At 47.2% G+C, this 27,843-nt stretch overlaps 1 protein-coding gene across 1 annotated transcript in view; it reads left to right on the forward strand.

Moving 5' to 3' along the window:
* Nucleotides 1-27,843, forward strand: part of PDIA5 (protein disulfide isomerase family A member 5) — a 92,765-nt gene that overhangs the window by 55,754 nt on the left and 9,168 nt on the right. Inside the window, exons 11-14 of the mRNA NM_001046091.2 lie at nucleotides 2,876-3,012; nucleotides 19,415-19,485; nucleotides 20,026-20,186; nucleotides 23,890-24,020. Coding sequence (NP_001039556.1) covers nucleotides 2,876-3,012; nucleotides 19,415-19,485; nucleotides 20,026-20,186; nucleotides 23,890-24,020 — 500 coding nt within the window. The remainder of the gene's footprint in view (nucleotides 1-2,875; nucleotides 3,013-19,414; nucleotides 19,486-20,025; nucleotides 20,187-23,889; nucleotides 24,021-27,843) is intronic.

Here is a 27,843-nt window from a genome sequence, read left to right on the forward strand (position 1 = left end):
TGGGTAGCATTTTATACATTTACAAAGTATCTCAAGGCCATTGTCTGTCTGGATGTATCTGCAGGGCAGATGAAGAAGGGCCTGCACGTATGTTGATAGATGTTTTAAGTCGGACTGGTTGCCTAAGCCCCTAGAGCTGAAAGGTGGAGGAAACGACTCAGAGCCAGGTATTCTGACTCCTAGTCTGGCTCTTTCTCTCTTATCTGCTGTAGATAGGAGGTTCTTACTTCTGTTGAGCTGAAGTTTCCTTCTCTGGAGCTTCCATCTGGTGTTGGTTCTCCTTTATGGGGCTGTAGAAAATCAATCTTACTTTCTCTTCACACTACAGTGTAAAATGTTTGAAGAAAACTATTATGTTCCCCTTGTCTCTTCTTCTCCTGGCTAGACACCTCCAGTTCCTTCAACGATTCTTCTCTCATTCCTGCATCGATTCAAAGAGTGTTTATCGCGTACCTGCCTTGTGGGAGGCGCAGGAAGTAGAGAGATGATCTAGAGGGAGCCCCTGTCTTTCAGGGGAGACACAGTAAAGGGCATGATTCAGTCATTGTGCCCTCTTACCGCTGTGCCTAGGTCTGCAGGCCCCTCCAGAAAGCAAACTTCCTACTGTCCACTGGGTGGGAGAGGGGCAGCCACCTGGCTGCTGGAGATCCCAAGGTCTCCCATTTCCAGTGCTGCGCCCCAGCCCCACTTCAAGGGGAGCCTCTGGTCCTCCGGAGCCTTTGCATGTTGGGGTAGTTCTTGGGTCCCTGCCCCCTCTGAGCACCCAGCACCTCTGGTTTCTGTCTTCTAAGAAAAGCAAACATTTTTTTGCTAAGTCAGTTTTCTAGCTTCTGAATTTGCACTGACCTCTTTTTCTCTCTTTGCTTTTGCTCCTGTGAGTTCATTACCTTTTTCTGTTTTAGCTCTTGTAATGTTATTTTAGTGGCTTTGGAGTGTGTCCTCCTCCATGTTTAATTAGAAAATTTTCAGTCGCCTTCATTTACTTGTACTGACACTAAGGCATGGCTTCTCCATTCTCTGTGTGTACTCTTGCTGGATTTTTAAAAATTATTTTAATTTTAGAATAGATTCCATTCACATAATTTAAATAATTTTTTAAAAGATACTTAAAAATTATGCATTGACGTCTTCTTTTTACCTGTTTCCTCCATCCTATTCTCCCTCCCACCCCCTAGAGGTAGCAACTTTAATTAGTTTCCTTATGCCGACGCATGCAAATATGAATAAGTATTTTTTATCTCTCTCTATTTTACGCAAAAGTTAGCATATTATGGCCTGTTGTGTCTGACCCTGCAGTCTACATGAGAGTGTAGGGAGCTTCGTTGTCCCCCTGCACCATGCTCAGCCCTCTGGGGTCCTGATGGACTGCAATTTACCTAAGCAGTTTGTATACCAGTGGGTACTGGGTTCTTCCAGTCTTTGCTATAACAAATCATCTCTAATAAATACCTTGGAATGTGTATAATTCTGACCATGTCCAGGTATATTGAAAAAATAAATTCCCTGAAGTGGAATTGGTGATGCTTTCAGGAATTGGTATTGAGTCTGTGTATGGGAGCCTAGGTTTCCTGGTGTTGGGAATGCTGAATGGCTGGCGGTGACTCATTCTAAAGCTTGATTTTGCCATCAGCCCCGTCTAACGTTGGATGTACATGGGCTCAGAGTGGTTTGACCCTCTCCCTGCTACTTCCCATTGCTGAGACCACCAGTGGGGCCTAGTCAAGAGCACCAGAGAGGGTTTCTGAAGGTGCTGTCAGACCCAGGCTCTGCCGTGGGGCAGGGGTGGCAGGTTCCACTGCGTCAGCCACACGGGAGGATGGCAGCTTCCATTGTTTGGGCCACATTGCTCTCATGACTTGTCAGTCCTGGCCGCTGGAACTTTGCACTTTTTCTTTTTTACTGTAGGCTCTCAAAGGCAGGAAGCAATGGTTGTCTTTTCACATTTGTCACCTTAAAGGGTATTTTTTCAAAGTAACGATTAAGGTGGCTCTGGCGAAGGTGTTCATAAAGCATCAGGGAGTTTGTGTCACTGGCAGACTTACCCTTGGCTTTGAAGCAAGAGAGGGCAGCTGTGAGCCTCCCCCACTGTAACAGCTGGTGATGTATATGTCAGCACACAACTGTCCCAGGTGGGGCGGGCTCCAGGGAGGTGGGCCACCACCCTGAGGTTTTGCAGCTCATGGTGGCAACAGGGATTTGACCTGACCTCTGACCCTGGCCCTTTCTGCTAGAACATTCAGAGAACTTTGTTTCTGGTCTTGAGGAAGGGTTCCTACTGTGGGTGTGTTCTCATAGATAGGGAGCCCCCAGCCTTGTTTACCTGGGCCCCACTCTTTCTCATTATGACCCTCCTCCCACACTGGTTGGTGAACACCTCTCAATCCCCTCTCCACCCCCAGTCCTTCCCTGATACTTGGTCTTTCTCAAGACCCCTGGCCTCTCTCTCTCTCCTCCTCACCCACCACCCCTCCCCTCTTATTCCCTCTACTTCTCACCCCTCAGCCTGTGGGCACCACTCAGCACAACAGTTAGCTTTGTCAGAGGTCACTCTTTGTTGCCATAGTTTATATTCTTGCCAGTTGGCTAAAGTGCTAGTGAATCCCCCCACCCCACCCTGATCATGGGGAGGAAGTGAGGTTTCCTGACCTGACTAAAGAGCCACAGCTGGAAGCCACTGTTTGCCAGAGGATATCAGCTGAGCACCTCTGGGCTCTTGAGGGGATGATGGAGGTGGGCAGGGCCGAGGAGTCCCCCACCCCCTGCTCCCCCGGGGGGTCGCGGGGAGCCCCTGAAGCAGGCTGTGTGAGCCAGTGGGGGTGAGGGCTTCACCGGCCCCGGAGTGTGCTCTGAGCTCTGCCTGTTTTTGGTCTTCCAGTCCGCAGCCGCCACAGCCCCAGGTCCCCGAGACTCCCTGGGCAGATGAGGGCGGCTCCGTTTATCACCTGAGCGATGAAGACTTTGACCAGTTTGTGAAGGAACACTCCTCTGTGCTCGTCATGTTCCACGCCCCATGTGAGTGGAACCTTGCTCCTCCCCGCCACAGCCTCTCTCCCTCGGCTCAGAGTGGACACCTCTCTCAGCCTTTAGCTGTTTACCTAGAGCAGCAGTCATCCCTTAGCTTGCAGGTGGGGACACTGAGGCCCTGAGAGAGCCTGTATCTTGTCCAGTAGTTGAAAGGGCACAGTGAAGCCAGGGCTGGAGCCTCAGTCCCCACAGCACCTAGAACCCCTTCTTTCTGTTTCACCTGGTATCCGTCACAGCCTGCAGTGGCCGTTGTGGATCAAGGGAAGAAAAACCTGAATCCTGTAAAATGCGTTTGCAATATTGACCGACAACCCTGTAGCTCAGGGTTTTTCTAGGCCAGTGTCCTTCCCATTCCCATGAAGGATAGAAATGGATTGTAATTCCTTTCTAAGAGAGAGAAGGCTGCTCCTGGAAAGATGAGCAAGGGATGACAACCCCTGGCCACAGAGTTCCTGGGAGCAGCTTCTGGGAAAAACGGGCCCATCCTAATGGGTGATGAAGCTGGGTCCCCAGCACCCTGGGACAGGATACATGTGTGGGGTGCTCTTCTCTTATAGCTTCTTGCCAGCTCTTCGGCCCAGTGATGGTGGGTAAGGGATTGTGAAAGAGGAGAAGAAGCAAAAATAACTTCTGCACAGATCAGTGTCATAATTGCCAGTCCACAGAGGCATCTTTAGTGGGAGATTACTCTATTAATTGTCTTAGTCATAGAGATCTTTCTGCTGTTGATTGTGATTTGCTCTGTGGCGACAAAGTGGCTGCCCACAGGGCCATCTCCTTCTGTCTCACCCACAGTGCTGCAAAGCAAATACGATTAACTCCACTTTACAGACCAGTAGACAGTCATATGGAGAAATGGCACTGCTCTTTGAGTCCTATACCGCTGAGCCCTGGCCTTCCCACACTCTGCTTCCCTGCAGTATCACAGGGGTTTGGTTAATTAGCAATTGTTCATAAGTAGACCACTCCTGGGGATTTCCCCAAGTCCGTCTTATAAGTGCCAAATTCTGAAGAGAATCCAAAGGAAAATTATTGGCCTTTCTCCTGGAAAACGACCCCCCCAAAACCCTTTAAAAAACCCCCAAATTTCAAAGGGCTTCTGATTAATGGCAGTGACAGAGAGGGCCCTAGGAGCATGTCACCCCAGCCCTGCCAAGGCTCAGTCCCTGTGGCTGGAGGAACCCTGATGAATGAACATCCTCCAGATAGCACGGCAGCCCTCTGCCTGCTGAGATACACTCTCCCAGCCAGTCTCAGATTTGCTAATGAAAGCAAGTCTTACGGGAAGTCAGGCTGCATCCAGAGCTGAACCCACCCTGCCCCAGTTCCTGCCCCAGTGGTAGAGGCAGAACCCGGGCTCACTGTTTTCAGTTCCTTCCTGGGAACTTCACCCCGCATGTCGGTGCTTCTTGTCTGTGCCAGAGAGAGCCCTCTGGCTCCTGGAAGATTACAGAGTGGTTTGACAGTGCTTAATGCATCAGAGTATGAAAAGTACGTGTTCCCTTTGATGAATCCTAACATGTACCTGACAGATTGGAATTGTTTAATAATTGTTTATTAGTTGTTGTTTAGTCCATAAATCATGTCTGAGGCTTTGCAACCTCCTGGATTGCAGCCCACCAGGTTTCCTCTAGCCATGGGATTTTTCAGCCAAGAATACTGTAGTGGGTTGCCATTTCCTCCTGCAGGGGATCTTCCCAACCCAGGGATCGAACCCACATCTCCTTCATTGGCAGGCAGATTCTTTACTGCTGAGCCACTGCTGCTGCTGCTGCTAAGTCACTTCAGTCGTGTCCAACTCTGTGCGACCCCATAGACAGCAGCCTACCAGGATCCCCCATCCCTGGGATTCTCCAGGCAAGATCACTGGAGTGGGTTGCCATTTCCTTCTCCAGTGCATGAAAGTGGAAAGTGAAAGTAGGAAGTCACTTGGTCATGTCCGACTCTCAGCGACCCCTTGGACTGTAGCCCACCGGGCTCCTCCGTCCATGGGATTTTCCAGGCAAGAGTACTGGAGTGGATTGCCATTGCCGTCTCTGGCTGAGCCACTAGGGAAACCCAATTGTTTATTAAGCCCCCCCCCCCCTTTTTTTTTTTTATAGAACCCTGTTTGCAAACTGGGAAAATTTTTGTCTGTATTCTTTCTTGTACTCTTAGGTTGTAAGGAATTCATTGTAGTAGCAGATGCTGGCAGGGTCTGGGCCCCAGAGCCTGGCTATTGAGTTCTTCCCTGCCCTCTCCCCTTGCAATGCACCCACCTGGCTCCCTGAACCAGAGTGATCATCACTTCCGCATCTAAGTCATCTATGGGCATAGAGTAAGGGCTTAATGAATGAGAAAACGAACAAATGAGGTTGTTGAGACCTAAATTAGAAAATGAGAACTAGAAACCAGATGGCAGCCTTTTGTTTCCCCATTAGTCATTGTGAATGAGTATTATGAATACCAGCCCTGTTGAGGCTGTTCCAGCTTCAGACTTAACAAATGAAAAGAGCTGAGATTTTGCTTGTTCAGTTCAGTCGCTCAGTCGTGTCCGACTCTTTGCAACCCCATGGACTGCAGTACCCCAGGTCTCCCTGTCCATCACTAATTCCTGGAGTTTATTCAAACCCGTATCCATTGGATCAGTGATGCCATCCAACCATCTCATCCTCTGTCGTCCCCTTCTTCCGCCTTCAATCTTTCCCAACATCAGGTCTTTTCAAATGAGTCAGCTCTTCACACCAGGTGGCCAAAGAATTGGAGTTTCGCTTGTTAGGTGTCTGCAGATCACAGACCCTACATTCTCTAACAAGGTGTTTGCCTGTCCCCTGCGCACGTGTGCACGTGTGTGTGTGTTTCTGCTGGACTATCAGAGTGACAGGGCCAGGGCAAAAGCCCGAGGTGAAGCTCCCTGAGGAACTGCCCATTTAAATTCCCATCTGATGGATGTGGCTCCACATTAAATAATCTCTCTACAGAGTCCTCCTTCTCTATCTAGGTGCCTGGGCTTTAGAAGGGATGGAATGCACACTGTTTCGAGGGGAATCTGAGCCCAGGAGGTTGACAGACAGCAGGGTCCCTTAGCTGCCTAGCTGTGTATCTTATACTGGAGTGCTCCCGAGAACCCACCCTGATCAGGAGACCACTTCTGTGATATTTGAGGGACCTAGAGAAAAGGACAAATGTCAGAAGGCCGGAGATTGCGCTGCTGGCTCAGGGTTCCCAAGCAAATATTTAAAAAAACGTGAGTTCTGGAAATCACAGTATTATAGGTGCCAATCCCAGACCATATAGGGAGTGGTTAAGAAACAGACCATTTTGGAGACCTAGGAACACTAGTTGGGATCTATCAACATAGAAGACCACGGATTCTACTCAGGATTGTCATAAGCTTGGTTTGTTTCCTAGTATGGGATTGCCAGGTTGATGAGTTAGTGTGTCTTTCTTTTATCAAAGGTGAGTTGCTATTTTCCCAAGTGCCATTGGGAGAAGTGGGCAGGGTGGGGCCACCCCGAGCGGAACACCTCCCTTGGTGCTAAGTGACTGTGAGTCTGGCCTGGTTCTGTCTAGAGGGTGCTACTTGTTTTTTAATCAGCACTTTTGTTGAAACTATAAAAAAAAAAAAACAAGGCAAACTTTCAAATCTACAAGGGTTAGAATTAGAGAAAGGAAAGCTAGTTAAAATACTGAGCAACTGCATGAAGATTTTAAAAGATCCCCACAGACTGAAATAGTGGAAGTCAAATTATAAAGCTGAATTTATCTTTATGATTTTCTGCTAATTAAAAAGGGAGTGCATATATGTTTTATAAAGGGATAATATAGGAAAGTACAGAGAAGAAGATTAACCTTGTTCCTGGTACAGATTCCCAGGAAGAGCCATGGTCCCTCTTTGCCGTGTTATTTCTGTACAGAGGAAGTGCTCAATGTTAGTTTCCGTCAGAGTCCCACTTGCCTGGAACCTTAATCAAGTGCCTGTGGGACTGCACTCCTGGGTTCTTGGCAGGAGAGGCGCCTGGTATTATCAAACACCTCCATGGCCCCCCTGCTTCTTTACCCTCTTTTCCAGCTTTCCTGCCACGCAATTCCCATCTCAGCCTTTTCCTCCATCTCCCTCCCAGCTGGAGTCCTGGAGAAATCCCACACAGATTTTTCTGCAGCTTGTACTCCCGATGCCCGAGTTGTCATTGAACAAATAAACTCAGCCTGGCCACAACGAGCAAACAGTCACAACAAGGGAACGGGGTGCTGAGACTCACAAGCAGGTGTGCCCCCAGAGCCCACTGTCCAGGTCTGGGCCACCTCCAAGGAACAGTGTGTTGCAAGCAGTGGGCTCCTAGAGGGGTGGTGCCCCATGCGGGGCAAGGACAGAGCCCAGTCCCCTCTGCTCTCCATGTGGCCCTTGACACGGGGCTCTGAGTGGTTGTGGGGAGGTCACAGCCCCAGGCCCAGTCCTGTGATCCGCAGAGCAGTAAATAGTATCTGAAGATGGCGAGGTAGCAGGACCCCAGTAGCCAGCGCTCCGTGGTGCCTTGTGTTTCTTTCTGCAGCATCCGAATGAGAAAAGTCACTGCCCGTTGTCACTCATCTCTCTTCACTGTTTGCTTTGCTGCTGTAATGAGTACCAGCTCCTCCCTCTCTGTGTGCCTGCAGCCCGGCTAACGCAGGGAAGGACATGCTGCTGTAATGCCCCCCGCCCCCCGGAGTGACTGTCACTCACGTGGGGAGATAGAAGGAACAAAGTGGGGCTCCAAGGAGGGGGGTCTGAGGAGCAGCCTGTCTCTCCCACGGGGGTCCTGGGGCCTAAGGAGAAGCTGCTGGGGAATCAGAGCACCCTTGCTGCCCCTTCCCCAGGGCAATGGCAGCCTGCCCACAGCCCTGTCCCATTTCTTGGCAGCAGCCCGCCCAGGATGAGAGGTTTTCTTTGCCATAACTCCTGGTAGCAGGTATGTGCCAGAGATTCTGGGCCCAGCCTGCCTTCAGGAGCTGGGCTGCCTGTCTGGATTCAGTATCAGACCCCTGTCAGACCCCAGAATTTCTGCTGCTTATTTCATTTATGTCTACTCCAAGTAATATGTGATCCCTGGAACAGTACAGAGAAATATAAACAAGGAAAAAAACTATGTATAATCCCATTATTCAGAAGCAGCCACTTTATTTTTGTCATCATTCTTTCTAGTTGCTTTTTCTTTTTTATTTTTCCCTTGTTTTCAACTTTAAAAAAAATTGACATAAAGTTAAATTGACTTTTTTCCCTAATATATGTAGATTTGCGTAACCATCTTGCCATAAAACTCCTTTGTGTGATCACTCTTATTTTTTAAGGGCACAAATAATTTAAGAACAATGTTAACATTCTTGTTATTGGGGGCACAAAGTTCAAGGGATACATAGAATATAGTGTAAGCAGTGACAGTCCCCTCCCCACCGGGCCCCCCTTCTCAGGGTTGACCAGTGCTGACTGTTAGTTGTCCCTTTCCCTCCTGTGCTTCTCCCTGAATAACAGGGATCGTTTCTTACCCATTTTCCTGTGATTTGCATTTTTTTCACTTATCACTATATAGGTCTTGAATATATTTTTGTGTAAATGTAAGATGTTAGTATATAAATCTACCGCAGTCTTTTAAAACTAGTAAATAGTATTTTATAATTTACATATGCTATGGATTTTAAACCATCCCATCATAGACATCTATCTCCAGTATTTGTCCAGACAACACAGTAAACCTTTATAAACACATGTATTAGGGAACATGTCTAAAGGTTGAGATGTGTTAGGCTCCCGGAAGGGAGGGTGCTAGGCCCTGTGTTAAGTGTGCTTGAGCCTTGATAGATGCCACCCACTTCTCTCCAGGAAGGGCTCACCACACCCGGTGAGCAGTGCGTGACAGAGCCTGCCTCCTCGCCAGCCCTGAATACTATCAGCCGTTTATATTCCTGCTAGATGGGGCAATGGGACAACTTGTCCGCAGCTCCCAGGCCTCCAGGGAAGTGAGCATCCCTTCATGTGGTAATCAGCCTTTCGTACTTCTTCTGTGAGCCAACTGTTCATTCCCTTTGTCCGTTGTTCTATGGGTTGTCTTTTTCTTCTTGACCTAAACTATTTTCTGTGTTCCAGATGTTCCCTGTTGGTCTGTTGCTTACTTTTGGTCTATGCTGCCTTTTCATTGTACAACAGCATTACCTTTTTATAGTCACATACAAGCTAGAATGTTTATTGAGCACTTGGTGTGGATCAAGCATTGTTCTAAGCACTTTCCATATATGAACTCATTTAATCTTCACAAGAAGTCCTGTGAAGTGGGTATCATGATTATCTCCATTTTACAGCTTAGGAAAGGGAGGCACCAAAAGGTTGAGAAGCTTGCCAGAGGTCATATATCCAAAAAGGTAGGGCCAGGGAAAAACCCAGGTCCTAGGGCCACAGCCTGCAAGGACCAAGCCCTCTGAGAACCTGCCTTTTCCCTCTTGACCTCTGGGATATCCATCCCCGGGATGTAAAAATAGTGTCCTAGGACTTCTGGGTGGTGCTAATGGTAAAGAATCCAGCTGTCAGTGCAGGAGACAAAAGATGCAGGTTCCATCCCTGGGTTGGGAAGATCCCTTGGAGGAGGGCATAGCAACCTACTCCAGTATTCCCTGGAGAATCCCATGGACAGAGGAGCCTGGCGGGCTACAATCCATAGTGTCTCAAAGATTCAGACAAGACTGAAGCAACTTAGCACAAATCTATTTTGTGATATTTTTGTTTTTCTCATTTTGCTTTTTAATTCATCTGGATTTTTCATTTGTTTTGCCAGGTGGGAGGAAGGGATTTCATTTTAAGTTCTGTTTTCCATGCTTTTTCATTTATATTTTTCTTAACATAATACAAAATAATGTTATTAAAAATGCTTATTTGTTCATACTTTTGTGGTCACATAATATTCCATTATATAATGGCACCATAAATTACCTAACCAGCCCCATAATGTTGGAGGTTTGAGTTGTTTACTGTATTTCCCCTTATAAATCATGCTGCAGAGGGCAATTTTCGTGTATAAATATTTGTCCACGTGTCAGATTATCTCCTTAGGATAGAAGCCTGGAAGAAAAAATTTTACAGCTTGTTATTTACATTGTATACTAATGTAAAGGAAGGGGGGAAAAAATCCCATGCTTTCTCTTTAAACAAGAAAGATGAGCCATTCATCAGGATGTGTCTGCCCCAGAGTGTCTGAGTGTCTACAGTCAGCTTTGGTGCAGGTACAGCTGGAAGCCTCGAAAGAGCCCTGAGGTCTCTAGGGGGGCCTGTCACAGTGTTAAATGTTAAAGCATTAGTGTTTCTGCTAGCATCTTTAGGAGACCCACCTCCCTGGCTTGTCCAAGCCAAGGTCCAGGCAAGGCAGCAGGAATCTGGGTAGGAAAATCCAGGTTCCTCTCGAGTGTCAGGTACTAGGGAGCTTTCTAGAATAATCTGGTCCCCTGGAAGATTCTGGTTCCAAGAGCCAGGAAAGTCTCCATTGCTGGTCTGTAATAAAATCTTAGGTGTAACTGAAGTTAATGGAATCCAGAGGAATGCGAAGGCCTGAGGTTGACGGGAGGCCAGCATTCCCACAGCCAGAAAAGAGTGGTCGCGGAGCTGCTGGGCAGCCTCTTTGCCAGGTCGTGAAAATCGGTGTAAGTGTACTTACACAGCTGATAAAAACCCAACAAGGAAGTTTGGCAGTAAAACTTAATGGCCCATCAAATCACAATCAGGACAGTAATGCAGCGGGCCGGAGTTCTCACTGTCCTGTCTACATAGCCGTCCTGGAGGCTGGGGTCCAGGCAGTCACCACTCACACTCTCAGCTCCCCAGGACAGGCGGTTGCCAGCGAGGGAGACCTTTGCTCAGCCAGACAGCTCTCCTCCCAGGGGCCTGGCTGGTTTCCTCAACCCAACTGTTTACAGAAGTTTATTGCTTAGCCTTTGTATCTCGTTCAGGGAGCAGAGGGAATAGCGGCTGGTAGTGAAAACCAGTAACTCTATCGGGAGAACTCTTGGAAATGTATGGGAAACTTCAGGACGACATCCAGATATATTGGAGATTTCCAAAGATGTTTTCCAGACCTAGTAAGGAGCATGGAAGTGTATAAATTTGGGGGTGGGGTGCGGTGAGGCTGTGCACATTGTAAATGACATAGCTACTGGTTTTACTAAATAGAGGTTTAGTCAACCTAGTAACTGGTGTGGCTTTTGCCCCAAAAGAAAGCGGATGCTGTCCTGACCATCCCCTCCTCAGCCAGGCATGAATGATTCAGTTCAACCTTGTATGCACTGCTCTAAACCTGAACAACACAGCCATTCATTCACAAAGTGTGTGGGATGCCATCGTCAGTACCAGAGATGTGGTGGGGAGTGAGACTAAGTGAGATCAGTGTGTACAGAGCTTCATCCCAGTTGGGGGTTTGGAGGGTTCAAGTAAGCAGATTACTCCAGCTATTTGGAGAACAGTCGAGAAAATAAACAGGCTGTTCGAAGCGAATGTGATGCGTTGAGCCTCCCTGGGGTTAGGTGGTCAGGGAATTTCTCTGTAGAAGTGAAATGTGAGCTAAAGCCTGCGTGATGTGAAGCGGTCAGTCATACAAAGACCTAGGGGAGGATCATGTTCCAGGCAATAGCTCGTTAAGAGCTGTGAGGGTAGAAATGAGCTTGCTGAGATAGGAAAACAGAGGTCACAGGTTGCAGTGTAGAGGACAGAGGGACACTCCCTGAGTTGAGGTTGAAGGCAGGAAGGTCTGATTATGTGGAACTTGTGGCTGTGGGAGGGAGTTTGGATTTCAATCTGCTTGTGATGGAAGCGATTGGAAAGTTTTGACCAAGGGAATTTGATAAGACTTATGGTTTGAAAAGATGCCCTGGTCACCCCCTAAATATCAGGAGACAGCAATCTAACAGTCACAGGGCATTGCAAAATGAACTACCATAGGAGTATATGAATAAGACGTCCTTTATGAGTAGAAGAGAAATAGGTGGTCTAGGGGAGCTGAAGTGAACTAGAGAGTCAAAGTCTGGGCCAGAGCTGGGGTGGACATTGTCTAGAGAGGCCTTGTCCATCAGGGCTGAGGCTGTGATGGAGTGAGCTGGGGGCTGTGGACAGAACTTTGGGAAAAAGACTGGCTTGTGTGGTTGCAGTGTGCTCCAGCCAGAAGCCTTGTAATCCTACTTTGTAATCCCATCTTGTTTATCCGTGGCCCCTGGAAACCCACCCCCAGTTTATCACTTCATCTCCCAGAGCTGTCATTTCTGGTGATCTCTGTCCTATGTTTCGTGAGGCTGCTGAGACAGTGTGTGGAAAGCCAGTGCAGAGAGAGTGAGCCCTTTTATTACTTGGTAGAGTCCTACAGACGGGGCTGGAGGTTCAGGAGAGCTGTGTGTGCACACCACAGAATCTGTCACCTCCGCATGTCCTCCAGCCACCCCTCCCATGTCTAGGGCAGGCCTCACGGGTCGATCACAGCTCCTCTTCCCTGTGAGCTAGTTTTCCATCTCAGGAGTCCATCTCCAGCCCGCCGCTGATAGAGGCTGGCAGGCGATGTGGAGTCCATTTGCTTCCCCAGGGAGCAGTAGCATCAAAGGACTGAGTCTGTTAAAAGTATGAAGGTGAACTCACTCATCTTGAGGGGTCCTGCCTCATTGACTGGTACGTTTTGGAGAGAAAAAATGGTTTTCTGTGAGTAACTTTGTCTTTTTTGTCTTCTCTGCCCTCACTCTCACATAGTCCCACTGCCCACCTTGAACGTGGGCCCTGCTGGCACTTGCTTGACATCACGTTCTTATCCTGATGGAGGAGGGGGTGGTCAGGGGAGGATCCCCTTCCTGCCCCTCCTGCCTGCCGTGGAGGCCTCTTAGAGCCGGAAGCCCGGGTCTCCTGAGGCTTGCCCAGGCCTCTTTTCCTTCTGCTCTTCTGGGTTGAGTGGCTCTGCTCAGGCCACTCACTACTTACTACAAGGCAGAGAGAACTCTTGGGTGTCAGTCCTCCACAGCAGGGGGAGAGCCTGTGAGCTTCTTTTTCTCAATGTCTCTTCATGCAAGGTGAGCCCCTCCACCCCGGGGGAGTCAGCCTGGGAGCTGCGGGTAGTGGCGAGGAGCGGGTGGTTACCTCGGGGCAGGGTGCCGGGAGTTCTCAGCCTGGAGGCAGGCCTGCGGATTTCTCTAAGAGCTGTAGACCCCCCTGACTGTAAACCCCAGAGAGTGATTTATTCCTTTTATTTTAGTCAGATTAAAAAAAAAAAATTTTAAGTCAATATATTTTATGTTAAGTCAGTAGAATCCTCCTTAGAATATCTGATTTACTCCAGACATGGGGATCCACGTGGAAGGGAACCTCAGTCTGACACCTGTGTGGACAGCTCCTTGTTCTTCTACCCCGACCACTACGGGAAAGTGACTGCCTCGAGTCAGCCCTTCCCTGTCTTGGCCTCTTATAAGACCAGGGGTCTGTGAACCAGTCAGGACATTCAAAGCCCTCTGAAGTTATTCATAAGTATAGACTGTATATGCATCAATATGGGAGAGGTGAGAGAGAAGCTTCCATTAAATTCTCAAGAATGTCAGTGACCCAAAAGAGCCCAGAGTCCTCCCAGACCAGAGGAGGATGCTCTCTGTTTGGCTGTTGTGGGCGGCTGCTGCCTGCAGGTGGAGGCCCGTGGGGGAGTCCCAAGCTGGACTGTGGGCTTTAAACAGAAATAATGCTGTGCTCTACATGCTTCAGGAACATCCTGTTAAATGGGCTTTTGTGGTCTTTCTTGAGGCTCTACATAGAATCTGTGTAGAAGATTGCTTCTGTGGGGAAATCACATTTTCAGTTCCAAACAAAGTTTACCAAAACAAAACGAAAGATACTTTTGTAGCTCAGTTGTTTATAAAGTGTAAATGGGTTCTGATCATGCTAAATGTTCAGCTCTGGAAAATAATGTTCTTATATTTTAATATTGTGATGACTTTGATATCTGCATGGTTCACCAGCGTCCCAAGTGGGCTCTAGTCAGACCATGAGCCCACAGGGGTCCTCTTCCTCTGGCTCATTTGAGAAGGACCAACATGTTAGTGCCGCTGAGAATCGTGGCCACTCCCCGGGCTGGATTCCATCAGTGAATTTCGTCCATCGAGTCATCTCATGGCTTCCCCGGAGCACTCTCTCCAGAGGAGGGCTTGACAACACTGGCCTGCATTTTCTGGTGTGTGTGTGTGTATTTGTGTTTGGGGGGTTGTAGTTAGGATAGACACTGTGGGGCCCCTGTATTTTCTGTTATGTGTGTGTGTATTTGTATTTGGAGGGTTGTAGTTAGGATAGACACTGTGGGGCCCCTGTATTTTCTGTTATATGTGTGTGTGTGTGTGTATTTGTATTTGGGGGGTTGCAGTTAGGGTAGACACTGTGGGGCCCCTGTCAGTGGGAGGAACAAAGTGAGCATAGACTGAGGAAGCTGGAACAGACAGAGATTGAATGTGTATCTCAAGGCCACGTGGAGCTGAGCTCTGCAAGAATGACCTTGAAGGAAAGAGGAACTTTTGTCCTAGCCAAAGTGCTCAGATGGAGGCAGGAAAGCTGTTTACGTGGCCCAGTGGCTTCTGGGGAGAAGGGGGTATGTGTGAGAGGGCTCCTCTGGTAATACTGGTGTGTGTCTTCCTTCCTTCCTTCTTTTGTCCCAATTCTTTTTTTTTTTAATTAAAGTGTAGTTGATTTATAGTATTATATTAGTTTCAGGTATGCAACATAGTGATTCAATATTTTTTAGATTGTACTCCATTTAAAGCTTTTACAAAGCGATAGCTATACATCCCTGTGCTCTGTCCTTGTTGCTTATTTTACACATGGTAGTTTGTAACTTTGCATCCCATACCCTTATCTTGCCCCTTTTCCCTTTCCTCTCCCCACTGGTAACCTCTGGTTTGTGCCAGCTGTGAGTCTGTTTCTGTTCTGTTATAAACATTTGCTTCTTTTATTGTTTAGAGTCCACATATAAGTGATTAACATAGAGTATTTGTCTTTTTCTGTCTGACTTCACTAAGCATAGTACCCTCTATGTCTATACACATTGTTACAAATGGCAGAATTTTATTATTTTTATGGTGGGATAATATACCATTGTATACATGTACTGCCTCTTCTTTATCCATTTATCTGTTCATGGACACTTCAGTTCAGTTCAGTCGCTCAGTCATGTCCGACTCTTTGCGACCCCACGAATCGCAGCACGCCAGGCCTCCCTGTCTATCACCAACTCCCGGAGTTCACTCAGACTCATGTGCATCAAGTCGGTGATGCCATCCAGCCATCTCATCCTCTGTCGTCCCCTTCTCCTCCTGCCCCCAATCCCTCCCAGCATCAGGGTCTTTTCCAATGACTCAGCTCTTTGCATGAGGTGGCCAAGTTGCCTCCATATACTGGCAGTTGTAAATAATGCTGCTATGCATTGGGGTGCATATATCCTTTCAAATTAATGGGGTTTTTTGGTTTTTCTTTCAAAATATATACCCAGGAGTGGACTTTCTGGGCCATTTGATGGTTCTATTTTTAGTTTTTTGAGGAGCCTCCATACTGTTTTCCATAGTGAATGCACCATTATATTCTCAATGGTGTACCAAGGTTCCCTTTTATCTACTTCCTTGCCAACTTTCATTGTTTGAGGACTTTTTTGACGAGAGCCATTCTGAAAGCTGTCAGGTGATATCTCATTGTGGTTTTGATTTGTATTTCTCTAATGATTAGCCCTGGGATTTCTTTGGAAGGACTGATGCTAAAGCTGAAACTCCAGTACTTTGGCCACCTCATGCAAAGAGTTGACTCATTGGAAAAGACTCTGATGCTGGGAGGGATTGGGGGCAGGAGGAGAAGGGGACGACAGAGGATGAGATGGCTGGATGGCATCACCGACTCGATGGACGTGAGTCTGAGTGAACTCCGGGAGTTGGTGATGGACAGGGAGGCCTGGCGTGCTGCGATTCATGGGGTCGCAAAGAGTCGGACACAACTGAGAGACTGAACTGAACTGAATGATTAGCAATGTCTTTGGGAAAATGTCTGTTCAAGTCTTATGCCCATTTTTAACTCAGATTGTTTGTTTTTTTTGATTTTGAGTTATTTGAGCTGTTTGTTTTTTTATTAACCCCTTATCAGTCATATCATTTATAAATATTTTCTTCCATTCAGTAGGTTGTCTTTTCATTTTGTCAGTGGTTTACTTTGCTACACAAAGCTTTTATGTTTAATTAGGTCCCATTAGATTATTTTTGCTTTTGTTTTTTTGCCTTAAGAGACAAATCCAAACAAACTTTACTACAATTTGTCAGTGTTCCACTTGTGTTCTAGAAGTTTTATATTTAGGTCTTGACTCTGTTTTGAGTTCTTTTTCATATATGGTGTGATAAAATGTTTTAACTTTATTCTTTAACATTTAGCTGTTCAGTTTTCCCTGCACCACTTATTGACGAGACTGTCATTTTTTCTTTATATAAATTTGCCTCCTTTGTCATAGATGAGATGAATTGATCCTAAGTGGGTTTATTTCTGGGATCTCTATTCTGTTCCATTGATCTCGGTTTTTGTTTCACTACCATAGTGTTTTGATTACTGCAGTTTTGCAGTGTTGTCTGAAGTCAGGGAGTGTGGTATCTCCAGCTGCTTTGTTCTTTTTTCTCAAGATGACCTCGGCAATTCAGGGTCTCTTGTGGTTCCATATAAATTTTAGGATTATTTATTCTAACTCTGAAAAATGTCATAGGCATTTTGATAGGGATTGTATTAAACCTGTAGATTGCTTTGGTAGTATGGACATTTTAATAATTAATTAATCTTCTAATCCACAAACACAGGTCATCTTTCCATCTCTGTGTATCATCTTCAATTTGTCATCATTGTTTTATAGTTTCAGAATATAGGTCTTTCATCTCCTTAAGTTTATTCCTAGATATTTTATTCTTTTCAATACAGTTTTTAAACAGGATTGTTTTCTTGCTTTTTCTTTCTGATAGTTTGTTATTAGTATAAAGACAATGACATATTTCTGTGTATTAAGTTTATATCCTACAACTTTACTGAACTCATTTGTTTGTTCTAATAGTTTTTTGGTAGAGACATTAGGGTTTTCTATATGTAGTTTCATGTCATATGTAAATAGTGATGATTTTATTTCCTTTCCAGTTTGAATGCCTTTTATTTCTTTTACTTGTCTGATTGCTATGGCTAGGACTATGTTGAATAAAAGTGGTGAGAGGAGACATCTTTGTCTTATTCCTGATTTTAGAGGAAAGGCTTTCAGCGTTTCACTGCTGAGTGATGTTAGCTGTGACTTTGTCATGAATGGCATTTATTTTGTTGAGCTGTGTTGCCTCTGTGCCAGCTTCGATGAGAGTTTTTATCAAGAATGTACGTTGAATTTTGTCAAATGCTTTTTCTGCATCTATTGACATGGTCTTTTTGTTAATATGTTGTATCACATTGATTTATTTGCAGATATTAAACCATCCTTTCATCCCTGTAATAAATCCCACTTGATCATACTGTATGATTCTTTATATATATTGTTGAATTTGGTTTGCTCAGATTTTGTAGAGAGTATATTACATCTGTATTCATCAGAAAGTTAGTTTGTAGTTTGTTTGTAGTGCTTTTACCTGGTATCAGTGTCAGGGTAATGGTGACTTTGTAGAAAGAATTTGGGAAGTGTTCCATTCTCTTCCATTTTCAGGAGCTAGTTTGAGAAGAATAGATATTAGCTCTTCTTTACATGTTTGGTAGAATTACCCTGTGAAGCTATCTGGTCCTGGACTTTTGTTTGCTGAAAGTTTTTTTTTTTTTTTTTTTTTATGAATTCAACTTCACTAGTAGTGATCAGTATGTTCAGATTGCCTGTTTCTTCCTCATTCAGTCTCCAAGGATTATGTTTCTAGAAATTTGTTCATTTTTTCTAGGTTTTGGTGTATAACCATAGTAGATTTTTTCATATCTCTGATAACTGGTTGTTATTTCTCCTCTTTCATTTACTTGAGTCCTCTTTTTTCCTTAGTGAGCCTGGCTAAGGTTTATTAATTTTGTTTATCTTTTAAAAAAAGCCAACTCTTGGTTTCATTGATCTTTTGTATTGTTTTCTTGGTCTTTGTCTTATTTGTTTCCTCTCTGATCTTTGTTATTTTCTTCATTCAACTGACCTTTAAGTTTGCTTGTTCTTTTTCTAATTCCTTTAGATGATAGATTAGGTTGTTTATTTGAGATGTTTCTTGAAGTTCCCCTTTATCATTATAAACTTAAGTCTCAGAACTGCTTTTCTGCATCCCATAGATTTTGGAAAGTTGTGTTTCCATGCCTTGGTATTTTCTGATAGCCTCTTTAATTCTTTATTGACCTGTTGATTTTTTAGTAATAGCAGGCTGCTTGGTCTCCACGTATCTTCCTTTCTTGTCTTGCTTTTTCCCAATAATCAGTAGTAGAATCATGGTGCTCTAAGCTCCCAAGCAGCAGCACACACCGCAAGAAGGCCAGGTCACGTCCCTGTATCCAATTAGCCTTGTCTGTGTGTACCCACCCCAGCCAGCTTTCCCTTGAGAGCGGTCTCCAGCTGAACCAGTCTGGTCCTACTGGCCTCATAGCCCCCTTTGCCGAGATGCTAGAAAATTCTCTTTCTGCTAAAATGAAAGCAATTTAAAAGTGTCCTGTTATCACCTACAGAAAGTAGGTGGGGCTTCCTTTTTAATGTATCAAATGTTATTATTTGTAGCATTATTGCATTCAAGTGGTTGTAAGGAGAAGAGGGCAAAGCAAAGCAGTCTATCCCAAGAAAATGCCATTTGTTTGGAAATGACAAGTGCTTGTCAGATCATACCACCTCCCTTGTGGGGACAGTCAGAACTTGATTTTTCCCCCATTCTCTTGCTTTTGTGAATTCTTATTCTCAGTTCAAGGCCCAGTTCACGTCTGCCTGCATGGTGCTAGGAAGCACACGCTGCTGGTGGCCGTGGCCTCCAGCTAGATTGCTTGGGTTTTCAGCCCAGCTGTGTGACGTGTGGCTGTGTATGAACCTTGGGCAGTCATCCACCCTCTCAGTGCCTCAGCTTTCTCATCTATAAAATGGAGATAACATAGTTCAGACCTTGTAGATAACATAGTTCATACAGACAGTCACCTGGAGCAGGGCCTGGCACATGGGACCTATATATATACGTATCACCAGTATTGTTGATGCAGTTGATTCATTTTTGCCTCTTGTGCCCCTCCCACCCCCAGTGGATCAGGTGAAAGCTTTCTTTTCTCTGAGCTGGTACTGTTATTCTTTTCTCCTGGGTACCCCTGATATCTAGTACTAGGACCCAGCCGTTTTCCGGAGGCAGGAGACATCCTTGGAGCCTCCATGCCATGGGGATGGTTTCTCTTGATTTCTTCCCACAGGGTGTGGACACTGTAAGAAAATGAAGCCAGAGTTTGAGAGTGCAGCAGAAGTCCTCCACGGAGAAGGAGATGTAAGCTTTCTTTCCTTAACCTCCCCCGTTGCTCTCTACTAAATTCGTATCATTCAGTAATACGAACCCTTAGGACAACTTTCCCCTGCAAGCTCTGTAGCAGCTCCCCAGCTCCAAGCAGCTCCCCAGCTCCATGGAGCCCTGCAGGCCTTCTCTGTCCCTGAGTAGATGTGTCTTAGTCAAGCAGGTGGGGCTCCTACCAGGGGTGGAGCAGTGCTCAGAGACCATGGGGTCTGGTTCAGAGGAATGTACCTGGAGGTACCCATCCAGGTGACCTATGCCAAGGTCATGGGCTCTGGGATGAAGCCCCATGGTTCTTTTTCTGTGGGACCTTGCCTATCGGGAACTGCCACAGTCTACTCCAGGCCACAAATGAGATTGGTGGACATGCCAGTGTCCAGTTGTTCCTGGGATGTATGGAGTTCCCGCCCCATGAGGTTCTGACAGGCCCAGGGTGGGCTGGGGCCGGCGTCCGGGCTCCTCTTCTGCCAGCACCGCGTCTGAGGGTGTCATGCATGGTTGGCCTCTCCCCCGTCCCAGAGCTCTGGTGTCCTTGCAGCTGTCGATGCCACCGTCAACAAGGCCCTGGCAGAACGATTCCACATTGCCGAGTTTCCTACACTCAAATATTTTAAGAATGGGGAGAAGTATGCAGTGCCTGCGCTCAGAACAAAGAAGAGCTTCATCGAGTGGATGCGAAAGTGAGTCTGATGGTCTCGATAGCACGTGCTGGTCCCTGGCTGTTGGCCGCTGGACAGGGCCTTGAGGAGATGAAGTACACTTAGGAGCTGCTGACCTTGGCTCAGGGCCTAGGAGCCAAGACAGATAGGGCTTCCCAATCCTCAGGGCACCTCGGGTGTGCTGACCCCGTGTCCTCATCCAGCAGGTCACAGTAACCTTTCTAGGTGTGGTGGCGTCAGCTGCAGGAAGCCATGTGATTCTTTATTAGGACACCCTTCCCCAGTGTGCTAGCCCCAGGTTTCATCATATACACTTTATGCCATTCCTTGTGAGTGGACAAAGGAAACCCAGCTCTTCACGTCCAGAGCTGGACTCCAGGGGCCCAATTCTGGGCCTTCAGTAGTGTCCATGGGGCGGCCCCTGGTGGTTTCAGGTTGAAAAGAAAGGGTTGAAGGGCTCCCTCTGCCTGAGTGTTAGTTTGTGAGGGCTGCCACTGCCAGGACCACAGGCCAGGTGGCTTAATAGCAGGAGTTATTTTTTTTGTTTTGTTTTGTTTTGTTTTTACAATTCTAGAGACCAGATAAGACATCGGGGGTGTTGCTTTCCCTGAGCCTCTCTGTGGCCATCTGCGTGTTCTCACATGGTCTTCCCCCAGCCGTGTCCTAATCTCCTCGTCTATAAAGGACACCCGTGAGATCAGATGAGGGTCTACCCGAATGACCTCATTTTAACTTACCTCTCTAAAGACCCTCTCTCCACATACAGTCCCGTTCTAGGGTATTTGGGATTAGGACTTCAGCATAAGAATTTGGGGTAGGAGACACAGTTCACTCCATGGCAGCTGGCAAGTCCAAAAAACATCATGAGGAGCCTTGCAATTGTTCATTCGAGGACTTTGGAACCTGCAGTTATTAGCCTGTCCCCCTCCTGCGAGGGGACTAACTGGGCCACCACACAAGTGCTTTCTCCTGTCCTCACCCCTCCCCCGAGAATCACACCTATACGTAACTTGAATATCTGAGAATACTGCCCCATTTCTGCACTGAGGGAAAGGTAAAGTCAAAGAAGACACTCTCCAGCCTTTGCAGAGGCCCCTGGTGTGTGGCATAATCATGCCCGTGTGAGAACCAAGACTTGAGAGTCACCCAGTGATGTGAGAACTGTGCAAAATAGCAGCATCCAGGGGCAGTTACTTTGTCAGAACACTGGTCCTCAAACTTGGATGTGTGTAAACATTACCTGGTGTTGAGGTGCTTATTGAAGTACAGATTCTGAACCTTTGATTCGGAAAATGTGAATGAAAGAAATTAGTTGGGGTTTTGAGAAACACCAACTTATGGAACAGGAGCAAAGTTTCCACTTGGTTCAGGAGAGGCTCCTGGCAAGAGGTGAATGGACTGGTCAGGTCCTGGTCTCAGCCCCTCCAGTCTCCTGCTGATCACTAGGGGTGGATGCTCAGTAGCCAGGCCTTGTCTTAGGACCAGAGGGAGCAGTGGTTCATCTCCAAGAGGACTGAGACGCTCTGTCTGCCGGTCCTCTGGTGCAGGAGGCAGGTTGCTCTTCACACCCACCTCTCTGGCCTCACTCTGCTGCCAGGGCTGGTTCCCTGGGAAGGACTGGGCAGGGCAGGGGCTCAGGTGAGGTGTCTGGTGCTTGCACTGTGGTTAGAGGGCTGGGGGAACCAGAGGGTTGATCATTGCCAATCCTTGGTCCAGAGGACTGGACACAGATGGCGAGCATGGAGGGTCTCTGTCCTTCCTGTCCTAGTCACCACCTGAAGAAGCACGAGGGTAAGAGTGTGGGCTTCGGAGTCTGAGAACCCTGCACTCAGATCATGACCCTGGGCCGTTTACTTGACCCTGCTAAGCCCCAGCTTCCCATCTGTAAAGTGGAGACAATACTTTTCCCATAGACTTGTTCAGAGAATTAAATTGGATTATTGTGCATGGTGTTTGTTATTGATGCCAGTTCTCATGTGGTGCAGTAACTGATGGTGCTGCCACCTAAGTGCTGGAACCTCCCAGCCTTGGCAGCATGCTTGTATAACTGTTGCCCCATTTTATACTCAGATCCTACCGAGGCCTATCCCTATTTCCTTGGTTCAAAGAGGTGAAGTGCCTTTCCTTGGGACAAATTGTGGTTCTTTGGGAGCTCAAAAGGAATCCACCAGGCAGAGCATCATTTAACAGCAGATGCTTTGAGATGATGAGGGGCTGAGGCCACCAGCAGGAGGGTGAGCAGATGGTGTTGGGTGAGGTTGATGGCGCCTCTAGGCTTGTGCACGAGTGACCCAATCAGGTGACTAAGATGTGCCCACCAGCAGACCAGCCCAGGGAAGCAGGATCCTGGGACAGAGCAGAGCAGAGGGTTGGTGGGTGGTGTCAGCTGAGGAACCCAGGGTGTATGAGGGGATCTGGAGGGCAAAGAACGGGGCAAGACAGGAAGGCTGGGAGAGGCCAGTCTTGGTCACAAGAGCAGGGGTGCCATTAACCAAACGAAGAAGGTGGGGAAGAAAACTGTTTCGGGAGGTGTGGAAGAAGGGGAGCAGTTCTAAACCTTGTTGGGATTGGGGTGACAGTTGGACCTCCAGGTGGAAATACTGGGAGAACACCTGGAAATGGGCTTGGATGAGAGGTCAGGGCTCGAGTCATCCTCAGCCTAGGGCGTTATGGAAGCCACGCAGATGGATGAAACCTTTTGAGAATTGCAGGAGCATGGAGATGGAACCAGAAGAAGAGAATGGGCTTTGGGGAAGGTGGATGGGGTCTCTGCAGGTGCCTGGAAGGAGGGCTTCTGAAAGATGAGCGTGAACTTGGGGCAGCTGGCACTGCGCTTTGCTGCCTTCGCTGGGTACGAGGCCTGAGGTCTGGTGGGCAGGAGCTGTGTGGCACCAGGAGAAGAAGGGAGTGCAGGCAGGGAGTGGATGTGGCAGCATGGGTTCTGGACCACTCCCCAGAGCCACTTCTCAGAGAAGGGAGAGAGAAGCACGATTGTAGGAAGGGGGTCAAGGGCAGCAAGGGCTTTAAAAGACCCTGGAGATCTATACTTCTGTGAGGCAGAGTGGAGGGACCAGTGGACAGAAGTAGCCTGAAAAATTGTGAACCTTTATCGAATGCCTGTCCTGTATGAGTGCTTACAGGCTCTTAGCAACTGTTAGTTGCTTGACCGACTAGGTGCTTTACATGCTCTGTCTCTGTTCTTCTTAAGGATCCCAGGAAGTAGGTATCATTGTACTCATTTAACAGAAAAGAAAGTGGAAGCTCAGAAGGATTTGGTAACTTAACCTAAGGTCACGCAGGTGATCGGTAATCTGGATTTGAATGCAGACCCTACCTCACTCTTTGGCTCATGCTGTCTCCACCAGAACAAAGGCTCGGGAGCAGAAGATCACGGAGTGCTTAGGGTACCAGAAGAGGCAGGAGGGAGGGAAAGAGGGAGCCCAGGTGCTGGGGTTCTCCCCAGGGCGAGGAGACGACTGGAGAGGCTCCTTGTCCCCAAAACAGGCTCAGGTCCTTCACACCTTCACAAAATGGCTTCTTAAGAGGCTCCTTGGAGGGAATCTTTGCAGACAGTTCACTTTTCTTTCTGTTTAAACTGAGGATTTGAATTCAGTTTTGGAAAGGATGCAAAGTGATTTTCTCTTATGTGCTCCCCTGAGTGGTTGGGGGGGTGGTGGAAGCATTTCTCCCAGTGACTCTCTCCCCTCCACTCCGATTCCTTTAGCCCCGAGTCCCCGCCACCCCCAGACCCCGCCTGGGAAGAGCAGCAGACCAGCGTGTTGCATCTGTCTGGGGACAACTTCCGGGAGACCCTGAAGCGGAAGAAGCACGCCTTGGTCATGTTCTACGCCCCATGTAAGTCTCTGGGGTGGTCGCCGAGGGGTGAAGGATGGGGTGAGAAGATCCCCTGGGGACCTGGGCAGCCGCAAGCCAACCCTGGGCCATTTTTGCTGTGAGCAGGGCTCTAGTTTCATTCCTGGCTGAGGTCCTTGAGAATCCAGGGCTGGCTCGGTTGGGTTCTGTTCTCACAACAGTCCTAAAGCCCTCTGCTTCTGCCTGTGCCTGGGGCCTGCCTTGTATTAATGATTACTCAGCCACCTCACGTCCCTGGACTCTCCCCATCTGGCTCCCTCCATCCCTCCAGCCATTGACTTCACCTTTGAACCCTGGCACTTCTTAGCTGGGAATTCAGCCCGCCTCATTAGGCCTCTGTGTTCCTATCTTCCTGAGCACCGCCAGCCCAGCCTCCTCTCCCTGACCTTCCTGAATGGCTCTGAAGCCATGGGGTTGAAGCTGTGGTGGAAGTTCAGTCACATTTGCTCAGAGCTCCCCACCAGGATCCCCATTTTAATCAAAGCTTAAGTTGAGGGAATGACGTGTCTGCTGATGTAGGTGTTTGTGATCTCGAATTGTGTGTTCACTGATTCGTAAAGGAAAGGCTCTTGAATTTCTTGCTCTGCCCTTTCTCCCCCAGGTTATAGCTTAGTGTAATGGAATGGGGATAACAAAGCTGCACTCCACAGAGAAGCAGGCGGCTCAGTCTAGTCCTAGCCTCCCGTGCCTTCCTCTCCAGTGAGGAAGGTCTGCTCAGCTCTCACTGTCCAGGCAGGTCGCCTCCTGGCCTAGCCTCCAACCCCGCCCTCCTGTGGCTGACGCTTCCTCTGGTTGTGCCTTTTCTTCTGCAAGTGGGCCTTGCGCTCTTTCAGTCCTTTGCAGAGCTTCCTCCTGTCCTCCTCTGTCCTGAGAGTAAGTCCAGAAGACTGTGTGGATCTTAAGAAGCTATCTTCCTTCCAGGCAGAGTTGGGGGTGCAGCACTGAGACCAGGAGATGCCTGACTTGCCTGAAGCTTGGCAGCAAGTTAGTGATGATGGAGCCCTGCCCGCGGCCTGGGCTGATACCCTGTCTTAGTCACAATCCTGATTCAGAGGGTAGTTACTTCCCAGCACCTGGTGAGAACCTGGCTGGAGAGAGAGCCTTTGACCAGCCATGGGGTAGACTTGAGAGAATCCAGACTGAATACTTTCTCCAAATTCTCTTCCCTTGCCCCCAGACCTCAGTGGGGACACCTACCCTGAGGGGGTGCTAATGACCTCCTTAAAGTAACAGCTTTGTGCTTCATGTTTGGGACCCAGGATACTTGGGAAAGATGCCCGGTCCCTGCCCACCTCAAAAGTCTCACAGTCCATACCAATGAGAAATAACTAAATGTGATCCATGCAGGACCTGTTGCTGAGCGACTCAGCTGTTGGCAGAGGGCTTGGTGTCTGGAGTCTCCCATCTCTCTTGCTGCCATGTCCTGCCCTGAGCTCTGCTCTGGGCTCTGAGATGTGTGTTCATCACTGGACAGGAGCAGGGGGGAGGGGACTACCTAATGGAAAAAAATCTTTAAAATGTTTTCAGCAATAAAATCAGTTCAGTCTCTCAGTTGTGTCCGACTCTTTGCAACCAAATGGACTGTATAGCACGCCAGGCTTCCCTGTCCATCACCAGCTCCCGGACCTTGCTCAAACTCATGTCCATCAAATTGGTGATGCCATCCAACCATCTCATCCTCTGTTGTCCCCTTCTCCTCCTCCCTTCAATCTTTCCCAGCATCAGGGTCTTTTCCAAGGAGTCAGTTCTTTGCATCAGGTAGCCAAAGTATTGGAGTTTCAGCTTCAGCATCAGTCCTTCCAATGAATATTCAGGACTGATTTAATTTAGGGTGGACTGGTTTGATCTCTTTGCAGTCCAAGGGACTCTCAAGAGTCTTCACCACCACCACAGTTCAAAAGCATCAATTCTTATAGCGCTCAGCTTTCTTTATGGTCCAACTCTCACATCCATACATGACCACTGGAAAAACCATAACTTTGACTAGACGGACCTTTGTTGGCAAAGTAATGTCCCTGCTTTTTAATATGCTGTCTAGGTTGGTCATAGCTTTTCTTCGAAGGAGCAAGCATCTTTTAATTTCATGGCTGCAGTCACCATCTGCAGTGCTTTTGGAGCCCAAGAAAATAAAGTCTGTCACTGTTTCCATTTTTTCCCCATCTATTTGCCATGAAGTGATGGAACCAGATGCCATGATCTTCATGTTTTGAATGTTGAGTTTTAAGCCAGCTTTTTCACTCTCCTCTTTCACTTTCATCAAGAAGCTCTCTAGTTCTTTTTGCTTTCTGCCATAAGGGTAGTGTTATCTGCATATCTGTGGTTATTGATATTTCTCCCTGCAGTCTTGATTCTAGCTTGTGCTTCCTCCAGCCTGGCATTTCTCATGATGTACTCTGCATATAAGTTAAATAAGCAGGGTGACAATATACAGCCTTGACATACTTCTTTCCTGATTTGGAACCAGTCTGTTATTCCATGTCCGGTTCTAACTGTTGCTTCTTGACCTGCATACAGATTTCTCAGGAGGCAGGTCAAGTGGTCTGGTATTCCCATCTCTTTCAGAATTTTCCACAGTTTGTTGTGATCCACACAGTCAAAGGCTTTGGGATAATCAATAAAGCAGAAGTAGATGTTTTTCTGGAACTCTCTTGCTTTTTTGATGATCCAGCAGATGTTTGCAATTTGATCTCTGGTTCCTCTGCCTTTTCTAGATCCTGCTTGAACATCTGGAAGTTCACGGTTCACGTACTGTTGAATCCTGGCTTGGAGAATTTTGAGCATTACTTTGCTAGTGTGTGAGATGAGTGCAATTGTGCAGTAGTTTGAACATTCTTTGTCTTTGCCTTTCTTTGGGATCGGAATGAAAACTGACCTTTTCCGATCCTGTGGCCACTGCTGAGTTTGCCAGATTTGTTGGCATATTGAGTGCAGCACTTTAACAGCATCATCTTTTAGGATTTGAAATAGCCCAGCTGGAATTCCATCACTTCCACTAGCTTTGTTCCTGGTGATGCTTCCTAAAGCCTGCATTCCAGGATATCCGGTTCTAGGTGAGTGATCACATCATTGTGGTTATCTGAGTCATGAAGATCTTTTTTGCATATGTCTTCTGGGTGTTCTTGCCACCTCTTCTTAATATCTTCTGCTTCTATTAGGTCTATACCATTTCTGTTCTTTATTGTGCCCATCTTTGCATGAAATGTTCCCTTGGTATCGCTAATTTTCTTGAAGAGATCTCTAGTGTTTCCCATTCTATTGTTTTCCTCTATTTCTTTGCACTGATCACTGAGGAAGGCTTTCTTATCTCTCCTTGCTATTCTTTGGAACTCTGCATTCAAATGGGTATATCTTTCCTTTTTTCTTTTGCCTTTAGCTTCTTTTCTTTTCTCAGCTATTTGTAAGGCCTTCTCAGACAACCATTTTGCCTTTTTGCATTTCTTTTTCTTGGCAATAAAATAGCAATAAAATAATATATTCTTATATAAGTGTATATAACATAGTGTATGCCACTGCTAAGTCATTTCAGTCGTGTCCGACTCTGTGTGACCCCATAGACGGCAGCCCACCAGGCTCCCCCATCCCTGGGATTCTCCAGGCAAGAACACTGGAGTGGGTTGCCATTTCCTTCTCCAATGCATGAAAGTGAAAAGTGAAAGTGAAATTGCTCAGTCGTGTCCAACCCTCAGTGACCCCATGGACGGCAGCCTACCAGGCTCCTCCGTCCATGGGATTTTCCAGGCAGGAGTACTGGAGTGGGGTGCCATTGCCTTAGTGTATAGCGTATAATATATTCTTATTTAGTGTA

This window comes from Bos taurus, chromosome 1 (assembly GCF_002263795.3).
Source record: "Bos taurus isolate L1 Dominette 01449 registration number 42190680 breed Hereford chromosome 1, ARS-UCD2.0, whole genome shotgun sequence".
Lineage (NCBI taxonomy): Eukaryota > Metazoa > Chordata > Mammalia > Artiodactyla > Bovidae > Bos > Bos taurus.